Source organism: Anomaloglossus baeobatrachus, chromosome 9, assembly GCF_048569485.1.
Source record: "Anomaloglossus baeobatrachus isolate aAnoBae1 chromosome 9, aAnoBae1.hap1, whole genome shotgun sequence".
Taxonomy (NCBI): Eukaryota; Metazoa; Chordata; class Amphibia; order Anura; family Aromobatidae; genus Anomaloglossus; species Anomaloglossus baeobatrachus.
In genome coordinates this window covers 39,149,455-39,172,344 of record NC_134361.1, presented here as the reverse complement: position 1 = coordinate 39,172,344, position 22,890 = coordinate 39,149,455, and the positions used below count along the sequence as shown (strand labels likewise).

General features: G+C 46.5%; 1 protein-coding gene across 1 annotated transcript in view; it reads right to left on the bottom strand.

Annotated features, from left to right (window-relative positions):
• LOC142251076 (cytochrome P450 2G1-like) overlaps positions 1 to 21,846 on the bottom strand; it is a 30,463-nt gene extending 8,617 nt beyond the window's left edge. Inside the window, exons 1-7 of the mRNA XM_075323585.1 lie at positions 21,577 to 21,846; positions 15,271 to 15,433; positions 6,026 to 6,175; positions 4,721 to 4,881; positions 2,729 to 2,905; positions 2,518 to 2,659; positions 1,051 to 1,238 (exon numbers count right to left, since the gene is read on the bottom strand). Of these exons, the coding sequence (XP_075179700.1) occupies positions 1,051 to 1,238; positions 2,518 to 2,659; positions 2,729 to 2,905; positions 4,721 to 4,881; positions 6,026 to 6,175; positions 15,271 to 15,433; positions 21,577 to 21,756 (1,161 nt within the window). The 5' untranslated portion in view covers positions 21,757 to 21,846. The remainder of the gene's footprint in view (positions 1 to 1,050; positions 1,239 to 2,517; positions 2,660 to 2,728; positions 2,906 to 4,720; positions 4,882 to 6,025; positions 6,176 to 15,270; positions 15,434 to 21,576) is intronic.
• Between the last annotated feature and the right edge of the window lie 1,044 nt (positions 21,847 to 22,890).

Below are 22,890 nucleotides of genomic sequence, written 5' to 3'. Positions count from 1 at the left end.
TGCTATTGGGCGGTGGTTCAGTGACGCTTCAGTGACGTCGCTGTGACGCCGCACGGACCGCCCCCTTAGAAAGGAGGCGGTTCGCCCGTCACAGCGACGTCGCCGGACAGGTAAGTATGTGTGACGGCTGTTGTGTGGCACGGGCAGCGATTTGCCCATGTCGCGCAACAGATGGGGGCGGGTACCCACGCTAGCGATATCGGGACCGATATCGCAGTGTGTAAAGTAGCCTTTAGTCTCATGGGGCACCACGAATGTCATTAATGTCTATAATGTCCATCTTGCCCCACAGACATAATCAACATCATATTATCCAAAGACCAATCTGAAGACTGATCCTAAGACTAGAGGAAATAAGCGCAAGACTTATTATGGCAGGACAAGTCAGAGACGGTTCTAGGACTAAGTATAATCTTTTTTTTTTATTTTTTAACCATTTCCAGGATCTCAAAAGTATTTACCAAAACAGTAGCCAGTTTTCCTGGGTTTGCACAAATGAACCCTAAAAAATGTAGCATCAATTAGATCCTTTACATATCAATTCACTTATCTTTAACATCAAGAATTGAACCAAGACATTGAGATGATCAGTACACTTTTTTCAATATGGGCTATCCCTTGAAGATAGCTTCGCTGTAGGAACATATTTAGTCACGATGCCTATTGACCAGTTACTATATAAATAAGATTGTTATAAGATTTGAAAGTCAAAGTGTTAAATGTTCACTTTGGTTCATAGACTTAAAAGATGGTGACATGAGAATTGTTCCGGAATGTCTACTGAAAGAAGAGGAGACCACCTGAACTATCAGAAAAGTTAACAAATCACTCAAATCTTGGAGAGCTCTCTGTTTTCAGAAAGGAAGGCACCAAGATGTGGAGAGGGACATAGAATGGGTGGGGATTGGAGGGAGTGACCCCTTAAAAGAGGTGTAACTATATCTGGAAATTGTGGTGGTACACTTCTCACATCACTCAGCAACCCATCTTCCTGATGCCAACTAGAAAAAGATGGAAAGCAAGATAGTTGAGAAGACCAACAAACTGTACCTTTGGGATGTGATATCCTCTGAAGGTTGTGTCCTTGCTGACAGCATGGGGCACTCCTGTAGGAACGATATCAGCAAATCTCTGCATCTCATGGATTACGGCTTCTGTATACGGCATTTTACTTTTGTCTTCTATTGATGGACAGCGATCTTTGCCTATTACATTATCAATCTCTTTGTGGATCTTCTCTGAAATTTTCAAAACATAAGATAGAACATATCTTTCAGGCAATATATTTTATAATTATATTTGTAATGTAGTTACAATCAAACTAATGTATTTATTTTAAATATAAGTATTTGTGGGGGACATGATGTGGTGTGAGGTACCGTTGGGGCTATCATACTGTGTGGGGGACTGTGGTTTCCATCATACTGTGTGGAGGACTGTGAAGGCCATCATACTGTGTGGAGGACTGTTTTAGGCCATTATACTGTGTGAGGGACTATGGAGGCCATCATACTGTGTGGGGGACTGTGTAGGCCATTATACTGTGTGGAGGACTGTGGAGGCCATCATACTGTGTGGGGGACTGTGTAGGCCATCTTACTGTGTGAGGGACTATGGAGGCCATCATACAGTGTGGGAGACCGTGGAGGTCATCATACTGTGTGGAGGACTGTTTTAGGCCATCATACTGTGTGAGGGACTATGGGGACCATCATTCTCTGTGGGGGACTGTGGAGCTCATCATACTGTGTGGAGGACTGTTTTAGGTCATCATACTGTGTGAGGGACTATGGAGGCCATCATACCGTGTGGGGGACTGTGTAGGCCATCTTACTGTGTGAGGGACTATGGAGGCCATCATACTGTGTGGGGGACCGTGGAGGTCATCATACTGTGTGGAGGCCTGTTTTAGGCCATCATACTGTGTGAGGGACTATGGATGCCATCATTCTCTGTGGGAGACCGTGGAGGTAATCATACTGTGTGGGGGACCGTGGAGGCCATCATACTGTGTGGGAATTCTTTTATATAAGTGAGTCTTACAATCCAGAAAATACAGTAGTTGAAAACAGCATTTTACTTTGAGCCTCTTCCCCCAACCATTTCAGTAAACAAAATTTTGTGTTATTTCTGCCTGTGATTCGGTTTTGTGACCTGCTGGATCTCATTCGGACCTCTAGTCATTACATGAACCCTGCCAAAATTAAGCTCATGGATTTTCATTGAGGGTTATGGTGGAGGAGTTAGGGGGAGTTCTACATTTTATGGGGGTAGATAGCTGAGGTTTAGGAGGGTGTTAGCTAACTGTATTCTCTTTATTTGTATCAAACTGATAACATTTTGAGAAAAACGTGCAGTGTAAAATTCCCAGGACCCAATGCGAAATCTGTAACAAATTCCATCAAAATTATTATGTGCCATGGTTTCCTGGTTTGGCAAGAATTTGGATCACCACTCCTTCCGTGATCCTATCAGGGGACCATAGTAAATAATATAAAAATGTATTAAAATAACCACCTTGTATTTCTGGATATTTCATGAGTATAAGAAAACCGTATCTTAGCGTCATACTGGTCGTCTCTGTTCCAGCAAGAAATAAATCTAATATTGTTGCCTGTAGATTCTCCTCGTGAAACTCTGTATCTGGATTTTTTTTTTCCTTAAAAAAATGAAAGTCATTATTAGCTGTTTGGATTTAGTTAAAATATAAAATAATCTAGAAACGCACCTCTCCCATTTTGATAAGGAAGCAATCTATGAAGTCACGAGGGCAGTTCTCATCCAGGGTGTCTTGATGGGTCTTTATTATCTCTTTAATATATTGCTTCAGGCTGTCCGTAACTTTAAGGATCCCCTGATGAGGACCAGGAATGTAGGACATCGTTTTTGGAAACATATTGAATAGCTAGTTAAGGAAAGTAATTGAGAAACATTACTATTATTTTGTGGCTCTATATTCTTTATCACCGTTTAAAAAAATAAGTTTGCATTGCTTCAGTAAATCGAAACTTGAGAACTTGAGACGAGTCTCCATGGCTTTGGACTACAACTAATCTCTAAAGCATCTAATCCTACAATCATGGATTCCTCAAGACCTTACGATTTTCTCATCATTCTTGATGAGGGGGCATGGTGGAGTCAGACTCTCTCCATTAATGAAGACGTGAACGCCTCTCCATGTGTCAGGAGCATCTGATGAGCGTTGGGCACCTCTATGAGCCACGCCAGAAAACTTATGTAGCGTCCCTGAATATATCAGGGTGCTACAGGGAACTGCATCCTTTCCCTAGGGGGCAGGGCCTAACCCCCATAGTTCCAGGTACCTAAGAAATCGGTGTCACTACCATCAGCACCCCAAATCCCAACCACAACTCACATCATGACCTGTCAGACACACCCACCTATGGGTCAGGCAGACTGGTGGGAGGGTTGGAGAGCAGTCGAGTGAGAGCCCTCAAAGTGTGATGAGCTGGAGTGGTAGCTCCTGGGAAGCTAGACTGAGGTTGGGTCGCAGACGGTGGTCCGGGACCAGAGGAGTCGGGGACCGGTTGCAGGGACGTTGGACAGGGGTGTGACGGACGTAGTCTTGGAGGACTATCGGCACCAGAAAGCCCAATAACCGGACTGGTACCGAGCACGAAGGGGTACAGGACCCTAGGTCAGGAACCGATTCAACGTCCTGATAATTAACCTGGGAAGGAGAGTATCTTTATGAATTTCCCTAAGAGCTCAGAGATTAAAGGCATCAGCACAATGCGGGAGATAGGGTTTTTCAAACAAATCAACCCACTGAAATCTTAAGTGCCAGCCATCAAGAGCACAGCTACACTAAACATAGTGAGCGGGGCCCTAACAGCTTTAAGCCAAGGGGCCACAAACAGACAACTAAATTGTGCACGGAGGCAGGCTCCGGATTACCAAGTGACACTGGTGGGAGCGGATACCTGGACGGGCTCCCCGCAGTGGCAGTGGTACATAGAGACTTTGGTTTACCTGCAGTGTGTGTGTCTACTTTATAAACCTCATCCAACATCACGACTACCACAGTGAGTACAGTGACCCCGGATTCCTGCCTTCCCAAATCCACCAAAACCCCAGAGGCCGGGGCCTTCCCTACCTGCGGAGGGACTGATACCTTGCTGCTCCACACCGTCTGCCCCGGTACTCCTTCCAGCAGCGGCGGTACTTCCATTAACGCAACCCGCAGGTGGCGTCACAAATTTCTCCCCTGTAAATAATCCCCTTTCGAGGATCGGAATATTTGCCGAGCCCAGGTCCGGACCCCTCGAGCCACGACCACCCCGGATCCGAGCACCCCGGTCTGCTCCGGGGCGGCACCTTTATACCAGTCGCTGACTTGTATAAGTTTGCTTGCGTAAGTCATGCCACAGTTCTTCATGAAATAGACTAGCTTGGGTGTGACGCCCCCACTGTACCCCGTCTCTCCTCAGCTTCACCCATTTTGGCGTAGCTGGGGAAAACTGGTGTGAAAATGCCAAAAAGTAGCAACATTTTTGCCACGTTGCACCAAAATTTTGCAACTTTACAAAGGAATTTAAGTATGAATTATGTCAAAATTGCTTTGCTGAATTAAGGACATCGTCTCTTTGATTTGTCCCCTAGTTTTTAGTAAACAAAAAAATGTTGGGGTCAGGCAGAAGGGAGTATGACTGCAGGAAAACATTGGGTTTGTTTGTAGGTGGAACCATATAGTTTTTACCTGTCCTGACTTGCTGTTGAACAGCTGGGAAAGTTCATTAATATGTGACAATAGGGTCAAAAATTTTTGGTCTTCATAGTCAAATCTTTTTCCAAACACAACGGAGCAAATGACATTGGAAACAGTGAGCCGCAATATATTTATTGGGTTGACTGGTGCGTCTGTAAGTAAATATAGAGATGTGGTCAGTCATTGATATGCAATACCATACATATTAAGAAAATATGGACCATGGTAAAGATTACTACTCCAGAGTAGTACTGCACATCTGTCATGTATGGCGTGGTGATGACTGAGCTGCTGAGAAGTAACGAGAGACCAATATGCAACATGCAGATGAAAGTTGGTTTATTTCTCAACTCGTTTCAAAGTTGTCACACTTCTCCTCAGGAATACCATTGGTGGTTCTCCTGAGAAAGAAGTGTCACCACTTCGAAACGCTTTGAGAAATAAACCAACTTTCATCTGGATCTTACATATTGGTCTCTTGTTATTTTTCAGCAGCGCAGTCATCACATGCCATATCTTTGGTTCCTTCACAGCCTTGGGGCTCCTGGCTTCATTCAGCAGCTTATTACAAGCTTTTGATATTGTTGTGAGACACAAAACTTAACAATGTGAGTGTATTTCAACATATCATCTTCGTATATCTGTCCGATAAGATCCTATTTGAGCTGTTCTGTCCTCATTTTAATGTTGACTTTACCCATCAATTTTATGGGATCACTGACTGAGTGAATATCCAAACAGTTTCCTAATTGTACACAATGGGGAAAAAAGAAGAACCGGTAATGTTAAATTTCAAGGCGTGGTGATGACTGCACTGCTGAGAAGTAACGAGAGACCAATATACAAGATGCCGATGAAAGGCGGTTTATTTCTCAACTCGTTTCAAAGTGGTCACACTTCTTCCTCAAGAGAACCATCAAATTCGGTGATTCTCCTGAGAAAGAAGTGTGACCACTTCAAAACTCGTAATGTTGAATTTCAAGCTGGCTGGTCCTTTGTTCTCCCAAGTTACTTAGGCATGTTCACGGTTTGATAAGTTTAAAAACCATCAAGAAGTTCTATGACGGTTTTAGAACTTCTTGATGGTTGGAAAAAGGTGCCAGACTTTTTTCATTATTTGTAAGAAAAAAAAATGACGTCACTATAATTTTTTTGAAGTTGAAAAAGCTTGAGCAAGTGGTTGTTATTGTAATTGTCACCATTTTACTATTGCGGTAAAAGCTATAAATGTCTTCATATCAGTAGTTTAAGCTGCAGACCTATCACTTATAATCCTACCTACCCATTAACACCTACCTTTATCCTTCATGAATTTCTCAGTCAGACATCGGGCTTCTTCTTGGATTCTTTCTTCGATGCTTCTCTTTCCCATTCCAAAATTTCTCAATGTTGTCAAGGAAAATCGACGAAGGATTTTCCATCTTTCTCCATTACTTGCAATGACCCCTGTAAGATCAAGAAAAAAGAAGAAAAAAATGCCAGCTTACCAAGTAGATTCAATGAATAGGCTGCTATTCCATATAGATGCCTAGCAACGGATAAATGGCAGGAGCTCTTGCAACAATTGATATAGAAGAAGGATAGATCCAGCGAGAGAATTTGTGATGAAAAAAGAAGGGAATTTTGTTTACTTACCGTAAATTCCTTTTCTTCTAGCTCCTATTGGGAGACCCAGACAATTGGGTGTATAGCTTCTGCCTCCGGAGGCCACACAAAGTATTACACTTTAAAAAGTGTAACCCCTCCCCTCTGCCTATACACCCTCCCGTGCATCACGGGCTCCTCAGTTTTGGTGCAAAAGCAGGAAGGAGGAAACTTATAAATTGGTCTAAGGTAAATTCAATCCGAAGGATGTTCGGAGAACTGAAAACCATGAACCAAAAGAACAACATGTGTACACAAACGAACAAACAGCCCGAAGGGAACAGGGGCGGGTGCTGGGTCTCCCAATAGGAGCTAGAAGAAAAGGAATTTACGGTAAGTAAACAAAATTCCCTTCTTCTTTGTCGCTCCATTGGGAGACCCAGACAATTGGGACGTCCAAAAGCAGTCCCTGGGTGGGTAAAAGAATACCTCAATAACAAGAGCCGAAACAGCCCCCTCTTACAGGTGGGCAACCGCCGCCTGAAGGACTCGCCTACCTAGACTGGCGTCTGCCGAAGCATAGGTATGCACCTGATAGTGTTTCGTGAAAGTGTGCAGACTAGACCAGGTAGCTGCCTGACACACCTGCTGAGCCATAGCCCGGTGCCGCAATGCCCAGGACTCACCCACGGCTCTGGTAGAATGGGCTTTCAGCCCCAAAGGAAGCGGAAGCCCAGAAGAACGGTAGGCTTCAAGAATCGGTTCCTTGATCCACCGAGCCAAGGTTGACTTGGAAGCCTGCGAACCCTTACGCTGGCCAGCGACAAGGACAAAGAGCGCATCAGATAGGCGCAGGGGTGCCGTGCGAGACACGTAGAGCCGGAGTGCTCTCACCAGATCTAACGAGTGCAAATCCTTTTCACATTGGGGAACTGGATGAGGGCAAAATGAAGGTAAGGAGATATCCTGATTGAGATGAAAAGGGGATACCACCTTAGGGAGAAATTCCGGGACCGGACGCAGAACCACCTTATCCTGGTGAAAAACCAGGAAGGGGGCTTTGCATGACAACGCTGCTAGCTCCGACACTCTACGGAGCGATGTAACTGCCACTAGAAATGCCACCTTCTGCGAAAGACGTGATAAAGAGACATCCCGCAGCGGCTCGAAAGGTGGTTTCTGAAGAGCCCTTAGCACCCTGTTAAGATCCCAGGGTTCCAGCGGCCGCTTGTAAGGTGGGACTATGTGGCAAACTCCTTGCAAGAACGTGCGGACCTGCGGAAGCCTGGCTAGACGCTTTTGAAAAAATACGGATAGCGCCGATACTTGTCCCTTGAGAGAGCCGAGAGACAAACCCTTGTCCATTCCGGATTGAAGGAAGGAAAGAAAAGTGGGTAAGGCAAACGGCCAGGGGGTAAAACCCTTATCAGAGCACCAGGATAAGAAGATCCTCCAAGATCTGTGATAGATCTTGGCGGACGTTGGTTTCCTGGCCTGTCTCATAGTGGCAATGACATCTTGAGATAACCCTGAGGACGCTAGGAGCCAGGACTCAATGGCCACACAGTCAGGTTGAGGGCCGCAGAATTCAGATGGAAAAATGGCCCTTGAGACAGCAAGTCTGGTCGGTCTGGGAGCGCCCACGGTTGACCCACCGTGAGGTGCCACAGATCCGGGTACCACGACCGCCTCGGCCAATCTGGAGCGACGAGAATGGCGCGACGACAGTCGGACCTGACTTTGCGCAGCACTCTGGGCAGCATCGCCAGAGGGGGAAATACATAAGGCAGTCGAAACTGCGACCAATCCTGAACTAATGCGTCCGCCGCCAGAGCTCTGTGATCTTGAGACCGTGCCATGAATGCCGGGACTTTGTTGTTGTGCCGTGACGCCATGATGTCCACCAGATTCCCTGCCTTGGGCCTCCCAGAGCTGCAGAGCTCGTTCCTGAAATCCTCCACCGGCAGAATGTGATTGTAAAAATGGCTGCCGGAGCTCTCAGGGGAGGAGGGAGCCGTGGGCGGCGACTAGTAAAGTGCGGGAATCTGGTGCCCCACAGTGATCAGTGAGGGGGGGGAGGAAACCTAAAGTATGCTCCAGCCCTCACTGTCGACGTCAGGTCGACCGTCCCGCCCTTACCCCTGACTGGCAGGCCCGGGGGCGGGAGTTATGGTACTAGGCCGCATGAAGCCGGGGACTAAATTTAATACCGCGGCCGGCAAACAGGCGCGGTCGGCGCGGAAGTCCCGGTCGTCACAAAACCAGCAGCAGCTGCAGCGTCTGTGAAACAAGCGCTCCATGCACCGTCCCCATGGGGACACAGAGTACCTTTAGATGCAGGGCCCTGTCCCTGATGATACCAAGTCTCCTGTCCGGCAGATTCCCACAGGGGCTGCGGAGGGAGCCCGGTCCCAGTGAATGGATGACCGGTTAGGATCCCACTTCTCCCAGAGCCTCTAAGGGATAGTGAAGGACAACGGCATGTGGCTCCAGCCTCTGCACCCGCAATGGGTACCTCAACCTTAACAGCACCGCCGACTTAGTGGAGTGAGAAGGGAGCATGCCGGGGGCCCTGTGGGGGCCCTCTTTTCTTCCAACCGATAAAATCAGCAGCTGCTGCTGACTAAAATGGGAGCATGAGTGGATGTGTGCCTCCTTCCACACAAAGCATAAAAACTGAGGAGCCCGTGATGCACGGGAGGGTGTATAGGCAGAGGGGAGGGGTTACACTTTTTAAAGTGTAATACTTTGTGTGGCCTCCGGAGGCAGAAGCTATACACCCAATTGTCTGGGTCTCCCAATGGAGCGACAAAGAAAAATCTTTTTCTTTATTTCAACTGTAGATTAAAAACTCTTATAGCAGCATAGTACAAATACAGGCAGACATGAAAAATTACTGCTGTAGAGCGCACGGCAAGACGCGTTTCGGCTAAACCTTTATTATTGCCATGAGCTATTGAAAAGATTTTTTAATCTATATTTGAAATAAAGAAAAAGATTTTTTATTCATCACAAATTTGGCTCGCTGGATCTATCCTTCTTCTGTAAGTTCAAGGGTGTGGTTAGAGTGCACAAAGTTGAGAGTGTACAATTTTGTCCACTTAAGGGGGCTTTACACGCAGCGATATCGCTAGCGAGCGTACCCGCCCCCGTCGTTTGTGCGTCACGGGCAAATCGCTGCCCGTGGAGCACAATATTGTTAGGATTTACCTGCCTAGCAACGTTGCTGTGGCCGGCGAACCGCCTCCTTTCTAAGGGGGCGGTTCGTACGGCGTCACAGCGGCGTCACTAAGCAGCCGCCCAATAGAAGGGGCGGAGATGAGCGGCCGTAACATCCCGCCCACCTCCTTCCTTCCTCATTGCCAGCGGCCGCAGGTAAGCTGTAGTTCGTCATTCCCGAGGTGTCACAAATAGCGATGTGTGCTGCCTCGGGAACGACGGACAACCTGCGTCCTCGACGATTTTTTGAAAATGAACGACGTGTCAACGATGGACGATTTGGTAAGTATTTTCCATCGTTAACGGCCGCTCGTTGGTGTCACATGCAACGACGTCGATAACGATGCCGGATGTGCGTCACGGAATCCGTGACCCTGGCGATATATCGTTAGATACGTCGCGTGTAACGGGACCTTACGTCTTTGTTGGCAATAATTTTTATATATATATAATATATATGTATATATATATATATATATATATATGTATGTATATATATATATATATATATATATATATATATATATATATACAGCTCTGGCAAAAATTAAGAGACCACTGCAAAATTTTTAGTTTTTCTGATTTTTCTCTTTATATTTTTGAATTGTTCTTTTATTCTATAAACTACTGACAACGTCTCCGAATTTCCAAGCAATAAATGTATTTATTTTCTGAAAATGAGAAATGGTCAAAATAACAAAACAATGCATTGCTTTCAGACCTCAAATAAGGCAAAGAAAACAAGTTCATAATCATTTAGAAACAACAATACTAATAATGTTTTATCTCAGGAAGAGTTCAGAAATCAATATTTTGTGGAATAACCATGACTTTTAATTCCAGCTTTCATGCGTCTTGGCTGCTTTCCACCAGTCTTTCATACTGCTTTTGGGTGACCTTATGCCACTCCTGGTGCAAAAAAGTAAGAATTTCTTTGTTTGATGGCTTGTGACTATCCATCTTCCTCTTGGTTACATTCTAGAGGTTTTCAATAGGGTTGAGGTCTGGAGATTGGGATGGCCATGACAGGGTTTTCATGTGTTGGTCCTTCAGCCACACATTGATTGACCTAGCTGTGTGGCATTGCACATTATCCTGCTGGAAAAAACAATCCTCAGAGTTGGGGAACATTACCTGAGCAGAAGGAAGCAACTGTTTTTCCAGGATAACCCTGTATGCGGCTTGAGTCTTACATCCTTTGCAAAGTTCAATCTGCTAATGAATACACAGCGACGCTGAACATGCCTCACTGTTCAAGGTGACCGGTGGAGGATGGATGAGCAGTGCGCATGATTCGGTGTACCCGATGTCAGGTGTAAGCTTCCTGGCTTCAGTGAAGTACAGTGACCAGAAATGCTGAAGACTCTGGATCATGCTCAGTGCGCATCCATCCTCCGCCGGCCGTCATGAACGGGGAGGTATGTGCGGTGTCACTGCGTATTCAGTAGTATGTTAGTACGCCTACAGGGGCATGCTAGCATGCTATGTGGACTGACTAGCTTAGGGGATAAACGCCATTAGAACTAGTCACTGCACTCATTAGCACCAGATAAAACAGCTTTAGAAATCCTTTTTTTAAAGATCCCTTTATCTATATTAGTGTATACAGGGACCGTTAGGCAGGGATTAGCAATATACACCCAGAACTGCTCATGGTTCTGGGTGCATATTGGACCTGACAGGTTCTCTTTAAGGCAATAAATACTGACACTTTCTGAGGTATTTCCTCATCAATTTCCTTCAATATCAACAGCATAACATAACACTCTCTTCAGTGCATATAAGGCACAGAGGTAACATCCTGTTCATGATTCCAAAAACTGTGATAACCTCATGTGGTGCACAGTAGAGTCCGATGGTGGTGATAGTTGTTGTTAATCTTTTATCAGAAAACAACTCTGCTTTGGTAATGGACAGTTTTTTTACTGGTCAACAGATCAAATAACTATTTACAGGTAGTGATGGCTGCTCATTGTTTTCCACACCTACAGTTGAAGATTGGCCCACACCAGACAGGCAGACCTCTGATGGAAAACTTTTCTTATTACATCAGTTCACTGTCTCTGTGGTAACTCTCACTCAGTTCTCCTTATTTTAGGCTGAGTTGTGCTTCACCTCTAAGGTAACTTTTCCTTCTAGTGATATGTTAGAAATCCTCTCAAAATAGAACACGTCAACTCCCTCTTTTTCCTCAGAAATCCTCTCAAAATGGAGGAATTCAACTCGCTCTTTTTCCTCAGAAATCTTCTCAAAATGAAGGTTGTCAACTCCCTCTTTTTCCTCAGAAATCCTCTCAAAATGGAGGAATTCAACTCGCTCTTTGTCCTCAGAAATCTGCTCAAAATGGAGGTCGTCAACTCCCTCTTTTTCCTCAGAAATTCTCTCAAAATGGAGGACATCAATTCCCTTGTTGTCCTCTCTCAACTGCCGCCTCCCAACCGACTCTATGCTTTCACTATGTAGTCGGAGTTAGCTCCTCCCACTCACATGTGACTCATACAGCTACAGTCATTGGCTGACTGCACAGGGGAAGCTTAACCCTCTGAGTGCTGCCTGTTAGCAGGTCTTCACAATATGCTACAGTATACAATATACAGTCATATGAAAAAGTCTGGGCACCCCTATTAATGTTAACCTTTTTTCTTTATAACAATTTGGGTTTTTGCAGCAGCTATTTCAGTTTCATATATCTAATAACTGATGGACTCAGTAATATTTCTGGATTGAAATGAGGTTTATTGTACTAACAGAAAATGTGCAATCCGCATTTAAACAAAATTTGACCTGTGCAAAAGTATGGGCACCTCAACATAAAAGTGACATTAATATTTTGTAGATCCTCCTCTTGCTAAAATCACAGCCTCTAGTCGCTTCCTGTAGCTTTTAATGAGTTCCTGGATCCTGGATGAAGGTATATTTGACCATTCCTGTTTACAAAAACAATTCCAGTTCAGTTAAGTTTGATGGTCGCCGAGCATGGACAGCCCGCTTCAAATCATCCCACAGATTTTCAATGATATTCAGGTCTGGGGACTGGGATGGCCATTCCAGAACATTGTAATTGTTCTTCTGCATGAATGCTTGAGTAGATTTGGAGCGGTGTTTTGGATCATTGTCTTGCTGAAATATCCATCGCCGGCATAACTTCAACTTCGTCACTGATTCTTGCACATTATTGTCAAGAATCTGCTGATACTGAGTTGAATATTTGCGACCCTCAACTTTAACAAGATTCCCAGTGCCGGCATTGGCCACATAGCCCCAAAGCATGATGGAGCCTCCACCAAATTTTACTGTGTGTAGCAAGTGCTTTTCTTGGAATGCCATGTTTTTTTGACTCCATGCATAACGCCTTTTTGTATGACCAAATAACTCAATCTTTGTTTCATCAGTCCACAGGACCTTCGTCCAAAATGTAACTGGCTTGTCCAAATGTGCTTTTGCATACCTCAGGCGACTCTGTTTGTGGCGTGCTTGCAGAAACGGATTCTTTCGCATCACTCTCCCATACAGCTTCTCCTTGTGCAACGTGTGCTGTATTGTTGATCGATGCACATTGACACCATCTGCAGCAAGATGAAGCTGCAGGTCTTTGGAGGTGGTCTGTGGATTGTCCTTGTTACGGTTGCTGTGGCTCTGGAGACTATGTCCGGATTTCTTGCTACTGCACATGTGCAAGCGCTGGAGACTAAGTCCTATCTTGGAGCCATTGCACATGTGCGAGTGACATCATCGCTGACACGAGGTCACATGTCTCTGACACCTTCTAAGCTGATTGGCCACTGGTCATGTGCTTGTGACACGTGGTCACATGTCTCTGACACCTTCTATGCCGATTGGTCGCAGGTCATGTGCTTGTGACGCTTTGCTCGGTGATAGGCCAGCGTGACGTCATTGCTGTCATTCTGGCAGCGGATTGGCTCTGGTGTCCTCCATCTTGGATGAGGCACAGAGTCTATATAAGACCCTGACGCATGCCGCCCGGCGCTCAGTCCTCTTGGTTCATGCATGAGGGTAGACGCCCTGTGCACGTCCCTCTAGGCATCTCTCTGTCTATGTTACGTGAGCGCTACCGGCAGGGTAGCGTTCTTATACCTTACAGCTTCGGCTGCAGTCCGTATCCTTACCTCTTAGTGGAGCGGACATAGGCAGGTGCCTGAGGCACATGGTCCGGCTGGGCCTTGTGATTCAACTCGTAGGTGGACGTTGCCGCTAGGGTAACGTTCCTTATACTGCGTCTGGCAGTTGTTCGTATCCTCGCACACTAGGGGAGCGAACAGAGGTAGGAGCTTTGTGTGGCTTATGCTGCTGTCCATCTCTTTTGCACCACTAGAAGAGCGGACCTAGGCAGGTGCCATATCTAGTGGTTCGTGTCCTCGCACACTAGTGGAGCGAACGCAGGTAGGAGCTTTGTGCGGCTTACGCTGCTGTCCGTCTCTTTTGCACCACTAGAAGAGCAGACCTAGGCAGGTGCCATATCTAGTGGTTCGTGTCCTCGCACACTAGTGGAGCGAACGCAGGTAGGAGCTTTGTGCGGCTTACGCTGCTGTCCGTCTCCTGGCACCACTAGAGGAACGGACCTAGGTAGGTGCCATTTCACACTCACTACTTTTGTCTCTGTGATCTTTAACAGAGACCATTCCACATACCCTCCAAGTAAGGGAGGAATTGCTTTATTTTCTAATTATATTCCTCTGTGAGTTTAACAGAGGTATTGCACTCTGCACTTGTGTTATTATTTTTTACAGTGGCACACTTATATACCCCTTATCCTCTGCCATAGTCTGCAGCAGAGTCTTTGCACGGTGGACCCTGACTGTCTGACATTCCTTTAGGTTTTATTATCAGACAGCCCCCCGTAACAGTCCTTGACTGTTCTCACCATTCTTCTTCTCTGCCTTTCTGATATTTTTCTTGGCCTGCCACTTCTGGGCTTAACAAGAACTGTACCTGTGTTCTTCCATTTCCTTACTATGTTCCTCACAGTGGAAACTGACAGTTTAAATCTCTGAGACAACTTTTGTATCCTTCCCCTGAACAACTATGTTGAATAATCTTTGTTTTCAGATCATTTGAGAGTTGTTTTGAGGAGCCCATGATGCCCCTCTTCATAGGAGATTCAAATGGGAGAACAACTTGCAAGTGGCCACCTTAAATACCTTTTCTCATGATTGGATACATCTGCCTATGAAGTTCAAAGTTCAATGAGGTTACAAAACCAATTTAGTGCTTTAGTAAGTCAGTAAAAAGTAGTTAGGAGTGTTCAAATCAAGAAATTGATAAGGGTGCCCATACTTTTGCACCGGTCAAATTTTGTTTCAATGCGGATTGCACATTTTCTGTTAGTACAATAAACCTCATTTCAATCCAGAAATATTACTCAGTCCATCAGTTATTAGATATATGAAACTGAAATAGCTGTTGCAAAACCCCAAATTGTTATAAAGAAAAAAGGTTAACATTAATAGGGGTGCCCAAACTTTTTCATATGCCTGTACATAGAAAATTACAGCATTTATGTAAAACACTCTATGCTTCTGGTATCTCATGGAAATGGACACTACATGGGGAACCACACCTAAGTTGCAATACTCTGCACATCAGGTAAGGGACATGGCTATATCAAGAGAACTATTCTACATTTCGACTTGGAGGTATTTTCTAATAATATTGTTATTATGCACACTACATATTAGAATAAGATCTTGGAGATGGGAATACCCCTTTAAGCAACTTACCAAAATCCTTAGAAAAAAATTCCCCTGCTCCGGTGTCTCCTCTGTCACTAAATGCATCGCTGCAGTCCACCAACGCTTCCTTCACAGCATCGTACCCAACCAGTACTATGGTCCGGAGGTTTGCTAAGTAGATGGTGTAGACGGGTCCATATGTCTCACTGAGCTAGAGAGATATAAAAGCACTGCTGAATGCGGTATAGACCTTTAATAAACTATAAATTAATTTTTGAGTTTATGGTATCGACCACATTTTTCTCATTTTAGGACTTCCATATTTTTGACAGGTAAGTACAAAAAGCATCTCTCTGGAGGACCCAACACGTCCATGCATTGTTTTTAGCCTATAGGGTGAAATGTAATACTTCATGTCTCCTGTGGAGGTGCTGTAGGCACTAGGCACATTAAACACTCGTTGCTGGTTTCTGCATAGATCACAATTAATTGATGATTATAGTCATGCTAGGTACGGGGTAGTACCAACCGAATAGTGGAAGGGAAACCCTGTGTCTAGGGAAGCTGGAGATGGTGATGCTGACCAAACCTACCACTGGGTCCTGGGTTCCCTCACTGCCCTAAATAGGTTCTATACTTATGTAACAAGTTGAGTATCGGGCCGTAGGCTGAATGTAATCTGGGCCTTAGAAAAGGAGTGCATGGGATGAGCTCTTCATCAATTCCCCTAGGCGCTAAATGACACATAGGGATAACAAACAAGAGAAAACCACAAACAATTTATCTCCAGATGACTCAGGGAGAGAAATTGCAATAACCACCAATATTCTCCAGATGTATGCAAGCCGGCTGCTTGCAGTGAAAATTTGATAAAGGCATATGAAATATCACCAGCACTGGGTAATAGGAAATGAAGGTATATAAAGACACAAGGGAAGTGCTGATGAACAGCGGCTAACAATCTGAGGAACGCCGCAGGGTCCTAAAGGGAAAGGGATGAAAACCAAGCAATAATATATGGTCAGGTAGTTTGCGCAGCCAAACACTGTGACCTTCTACAGTCGGACACCCCAGAACTGTCAGTCATCTGTGCCACACCCATGACAATTATTTTAGCAGCAGGAGACACTGTGAAATCAGTTTTTTTAATGAGATTCTTCTAAATAAAAACATTTTGTCCAAAGTAGACAAGACTTTTAGCTTTTCACAGCCAAACTAATGTTATGATTTACACTGCACATATTCTTATATAAACAGTATACTAACAATTATCATCATAATGCTTTGTTTTTTAGGACAGATCAGTCCTAAAATGACAGCAACGGGAAGGGGAGACCCTTTGGGGTCCCTAAGTTCCTCATCCTCTTCTTCAGCTTCATTGTTTACAGCAGAAACAATAATCTTTCCACCAGTCAGGCCCTACTCTCTTCTCATGAGCCAACTGACCTTCCGCTGACTGAGGGGGTTCAATAGGTATCCTCCTCTGAATGGCCACCACTCGGGCCACACTACATGTTCGACATCCGGATTCAACCCAGAAGGTTACTCCAAATTAGAGTTATTAGAGTTATTGGGGTTTTCCTCCACCACGTGTCTCACAGACGCCATCTGCTCTTCTCCCTCAGAGACTCACCTCACACTAACTGACTTCTTAACCATTATTTTTCAAACTAAGCCCCTTCCCTTCACTAACTCCCTCCAGCCCGGGAGCACCAGGGAAGCAGCTTACACACTGTGGCAACCTATTGGCCATTTAAACATTACACCATAACATAAACTTTCAACATTGAATTTCATACACAGTGGATTTGCAGGTCTGGGGCGACCAAGCCTTACACCCCCTTACATTTCCTTGCAGTATTGATTGAAATCTGTAAGAAAAAAAACATGAAAAAAGCAGCAAATCTGCAACATGTGCACATAGCCTTAAGGGTGCTTTACACGCTGCGACATCGCTAGCGATTCCGTTAGCGATGTGACACACTAGATCGCAGATGCGATCTGCCGAGATCGCACATGTGACCAACGCTATAAAACGACTTATGTGCGATCTCGGCAGATCGCTAGCGATGTTGCAGCGTGTAAAGCACCCTTTACTGTGTAGTAGGAATCAATATGCGACCAAAGACTAAGATTACATGTGTGGCACCCCTGAGGCTCTAGTCGCCACAGGGTACTGCACTCCAACCGGGGTGTAGTACTGATCATGGATCCAGGGGAGGTTGATGCTGGTTTCACCATACACAACCATATACACTCAAGGGTTGTCCCTTCCCTACTGGGTATTGGGCTAGGGTTGGGTATCAAAGGGGTTGCCTACAGTGTGGCATTTACAGGATGCCATTGCAACAGGGAGCCCAATCCACTAGCTTTGGATCTGGGTGTGGGGAGGAGCAGCCACCAGGGGGAGTTAGGAGACACACACACAGCAAGTAGAGAGTTCTCCAGCAGGAGAGATAGTGAGCGGACGTACTTCTTGGTAGCTCCTGTAGGACATAGGAGTTTAACGGTCGCTGTGGAGATACCGTATCAGTTCTCCTGGGGCCAGCGCAGTTCAGGGTGCAGCACCCTAGGGTGGTGCAATTCAACGTTGCATCATCAAACTCTGCCAAACGGAGAGGTTCCATGCTCCTCCGACCATACAAGTTTCCAGAGCCAAGTTGCACCTAGGATTCCGGGGCCTTGATCACGGTCAGACTCAAGGGGATCCCCGCTACTGGCATAGGGAACAGTACTCTACCTAGTACGGAAGGGACTATAAGTGCTTCAAGCCAAAGGGACCCACACTACAAAGCGCAGGAAGACTACCACACCGGTTCTGACCTCCAGTAGATCCGGGATCGACCAGAGCCATCACGGCGGTGACTGGTATTGCTGGGCTGGCAGCTGAAGTTGTCAGTAAAAGATACCTTGGACCCGAGAAACTGTATCGGCTTGTCCTTAACAGCATCGCCGCCCAGCGCTTGGGCGCCAACGGCCATTATAACACTCATCATCCACCTGGGGCCCGCTCCGCTTGTGGGGAGTGACACCATCCCAGCTGCCATAACACCTGCCCCGGCGAGGAATTCTGCAGCGGCGGCTAATCTCTGGCCGCATACCACAGGTGGCGTCACAACAAACTTTCCCCAAACACGGCCTCCACTTCACCCACACTCCTCGCTCTGGCAATAGACAGGGTAGAGGAGTGGGCCTCCTTCTTTCTAACAACTGCAGCTTCAACCCAATCCCACCTCTACCCTCCCTTGTCCTCCCTTCCTTTGAAGTACACTCTGCTTGCATCTATTCTCCCTCCAACCTCCAAGTGGCCATCATATACAGACTCCCGGGCCCTACCACTTCCTTTATCGACCAGTTCTCTGCCTGGCTTCTACACTTTCTCTCTGCTGACATTCCCACTATCATCATGGGTGACTTCAACATCCCCATCGACACCCGCCAGTCAGCTGCCTCCAAACTCCTCTCCCTCACTTCATCTTTTGGTCTAACTCAGTGGTCCACCTCTGCCACCCATAAAGATAGACACACATTAGACCTTATCTTCACCCGTCTCTGCTCTCTATCTAACCTCACAACCTCCCCTATCCCCTTATCTGACCACCACCTACTGACCTCAGCCTTGTCCTCCTCACCTGCCACCCCTGTCCAGCACCTATCACACCCTCGCAGAAACCTCGCACACATCAACATACACACCTTTTCTGACTCTATCCTACCACTGTCCTCCATATCTTCAGTCCACGACACAAACAGTGCCACCACTTTCTACAACGCCACTCTCACATCAGCTATTGATTCAGTTGCTCCTCTTGTGCACGGCAGAGTGAGACGAATCAATAGACAACCCTGGCACAACAGCCTCACTAAAAAGCTTTGGCAAGTGTCTAGCGCTGCAGCTGCGCTGGAAGAAAACGCACTCCCAGGAAGACTTCACCACATTCAAAAATGCAATTCACACATTTCGTTTTGCCCTCACCTCCGCTAAACAGGAGTACTTCAGAAACCTCATATCCTCTTTAACACACAACCCCAAACAGTTATTCAATACTTTCAACTCCCTTCTTCGCCCACCACTGCCCCCTCCAACCTCCCTTATTTTCGCAGAAGAATTTGAAACCAGACAAGTCTTTTCTGCTCAACCGCCACAACCCCTTCATATAACAGACCACTGCCCCCATAAACTTCCTCTCCACTATCACCAAAGGAGAGCTTGCACATCTTCTCTCAAAAGCGCACCTCACCACCTGCGCACCTGATCCCATCCCACCTCCTCCCCAACCTCACCACTATCCTAATTCCAGCCTTAACCCATCTCTTCAACCTATCTTTAACAACTGGCACCTTCCCTTCTGCCTTTAAACATGCAACAGTCACACCCATCCTAATGAAACCTTCCCTCGACCCAACCTCTACTACCATCTTTCGCCCCATATCACTACTCCCATTCGCCTCAAAACTCCTGGAACAGCACGTCCATGCTGAACTTTCCTCCGACCTCTCCTCTAACTCTCACTTTGACAACCTACAGTCCGGCTCCCGTCCACATCATTCCACTGAAACTGCCCTGACCAAAATCACAAATGACTTACTTACTGCCAAAGCTAACAACCACTTCTCTATACTCCTACTTCTAGACCTGTCCTCAGCTTTTGACACTGTTGACCACTCCCTCCTACTACAGATCCTCTCTACCCTTGGTGTCAGAGACCTCGCCCTCTCTTGGATCTCTTCATACCTCTCCAACCGCACTTTTAGTGTCTCCCGCTCCCACACAACTTCTTTATCCCGCCATCTCTGTGTTGGCGTCCCTCAAGGCTCTGTCCTGGGCCCCTTACTCTTTTCCATCCATACATTTGGCCTGGGACAACTCAAAGTCCCATGGCTTCTAGTACCACCTATATGCCGATGACACTCAGATCTACCTCTCTGGTGCAGATGTCACCTCTCTGCTGTCGAGAATCCCAGAGTGCCTATCTGCTATATCTTCCTTCTTCTCCTCTCGCTTCCTAAAGCTCAATGTGGGCAAAACTGAACTGATCATCTTTCCTCCGTCTCACCTACACTCTCCACCTGATCTATTACAATAAATAACATAACGCTCTCCCCAGCACCCAAAGTTCGGTGCCTCGGAGGGACCTTTGACTCTGCCCTGTCCTTCATACCACATATTCAATCCCTCACCACCTCCTGCTGCCCTCAACTCAAAAATATTTCCAGAATCCGTCCCTTCCTCAATTCTCAATCTACAAAAATGCTAGTGCATGCTCTCATAATCTCCCGCCTCGACTACTGCAACATCCTCCTCTGCGGTCTCCCCGCTAACACGCTCGCCCCTCTCCAGACCATCCTTAATTCTGCTGCCCGACTGATCCATCTCTCACCTCAATACCACCCCGCTTCTCCTCTCTGGAAGTCCCTTCACTGGCTCCCAATCTTCCATAGTATCCAATTCAAACTATTAACACTGACCTACAAAGCCGTCCATAATCTGTCTCCTCCGTATATCTCTGAACTAATCTCTCACTACACTCCAAAACGTAATCTACGGTCCTCCCAAGATCTCCTTCTCTCCTCCTCTCTCATTCGCTCCTCATGCAACTGCCTCCAAGACTTCTCCCGAGCATCCCCAGTCTTCTGGAACTCGCTGCCTCAACACGTCAGACTACTACACTTGCAAACTTCAAACGGAACCTGAAAACTCATCTGTTCAGAACTGCCTATAATCTTCAATGACCCCACCACCGTGCTGAGCTGCCGCCCCACCACCGTGCTGAGCTGCCGCCCCACGACCGTGCTGAGCTGCCGCCCCACCACCGTGCGGAGCTGCCGCCCCACCACCATGCGGAGCTGCCGCCCCACCACCGTGCGGAGCTGTCGCCCCACCACCGTGCGGAGCTGTCGCCCCACCACCGTGCGGAGCTGTCGCCGCACCACCGTGCGGAGCTGCCGCGCCACCACCGTGCGGAGCTGCCGCGCCACCACCGTGCGGAGCTGTCGCGCCACCACCGTGCGGAGCTGCCGCCCCACCGACACCCCACCTACTTTCTCCTCCCCAAAATCGTTTAGAATGTAAGCCTGTAAGGACAGGGCCCTATTCCCCCTGTACTAGTCTGTCTACTGTAACTTGTATATGTGTTCAGTATGTAACCCCCTTCTCATGTACAGCACCATGGAATCAATGGTGTTCTATAAATAAATAATAATAATAATAACACCCCGCTTTCCCTCCCTTTCACTGCACGCCTTGGAGCAACGGAACCAAGCAAAGGCCACCCGTGACATCGCCTGACCGGCCCGAAATCGAGTAGGTTAATCACCTGCCCCGTGGGCCGCTGCACATGTAAGTGCACTTACCTTAATCAATGACTGTGGTATTTCTGAGGTGCTGATCTGAAGAATATTCCCCAAGAAGGGCAGAGGTGTAGGTCCTGGGGGGAGGTCCTTCTGTTTGACCCTACCCCACCATTTAATGAGATAAATGAGGAGAGTAACCCAAGTAGCCAGGAGAAGTGTAGCTCCGATATTCAGAGCCATCCTGAACCCTGGTGACTATGACTCCTTCTGAACTGTGTCCTGTGTGTTTATATTCAGAAAGGCACAGGGCAGTGTTCCCACAAATAATTAGTAAGAACAGGTCGGTCGAGTGTAAAGTGCAGAGTTACAGCTGTATTGCACAATGTTTTCACTCTCGCTTAATGGGCAGTGTCGTCCTGCATGATGTCAGAGTGCTCTGGAGATCAGACATGACACCCACCCCTCTCAAGGCACACTCTCCAATGGAGGGAAACTGCAGCTGGATCCCCCTCCTTCTCTGCTCTTTGGCTACTGTACAGATTTGCTGATTGCTGAGTCCATTGTAAACAATCCTCTATACAGTTAGGTCCATATATATTTGAACAGAGAAGTCTTGAACATCACCAGATGCTGTGATTCTACTTTCGAATGCTTTGCTGGCCTTTACTGCAGTGGTTTTTAGTTTCTGTTTGTTTCTGGGCCTTTCTGTCTTAAGTTTAGCCTTTACTAAGTGAAATGCGGCTCTATTGGGCTGAAAAAAGTTGATGTCTCATCAAGAATATTCCACTTCCTTGCTTTAATAAACTCCTGGGTTGCTTTGACTTTGTGTTTTGGGTCATTGTCCATCTGTATTATGAAATGCCAACCTATCAGTTTGGCTGGATTTGAGCACACAGTATGTCTCTGAAATCCCCAGAAATCATCCAGTTCCCTCTGTCCTGTGCCATGCATGCCCGACCATCACATTGCCTCCACCGTGTGTTACAGATCATGTGGTATGCTTTGGATCATGAACTGTTCTATGCCTTCATCATACTTTTTTTCCTGTTGTTTTAATCCTGATCTAGACCCAGCTTGTGATTCTGGCTATTTTCATCTCCATGATCCTCCCTGATCTAGACCTCGGCTTGTCTGGCCCTGCATTAACATCTTTTTGATTGAGGTCCTGATACCTAACCTGTACCCTCTAATATCAGTGATCAGTGCAGACAAACTCAGGCATCTACGCACTCTGGCTGGCTCATAGGCAGCTAGCAGGAGTTAATTTCCACTGAGCTGCCTGTTAGTCTCCTTTGATCACATGCTGTTGGGGAGCCAGTCACAATAACTTCCCTCCTATATATGCTGGCAGTACACTTCCTTTAATGCCAGCTA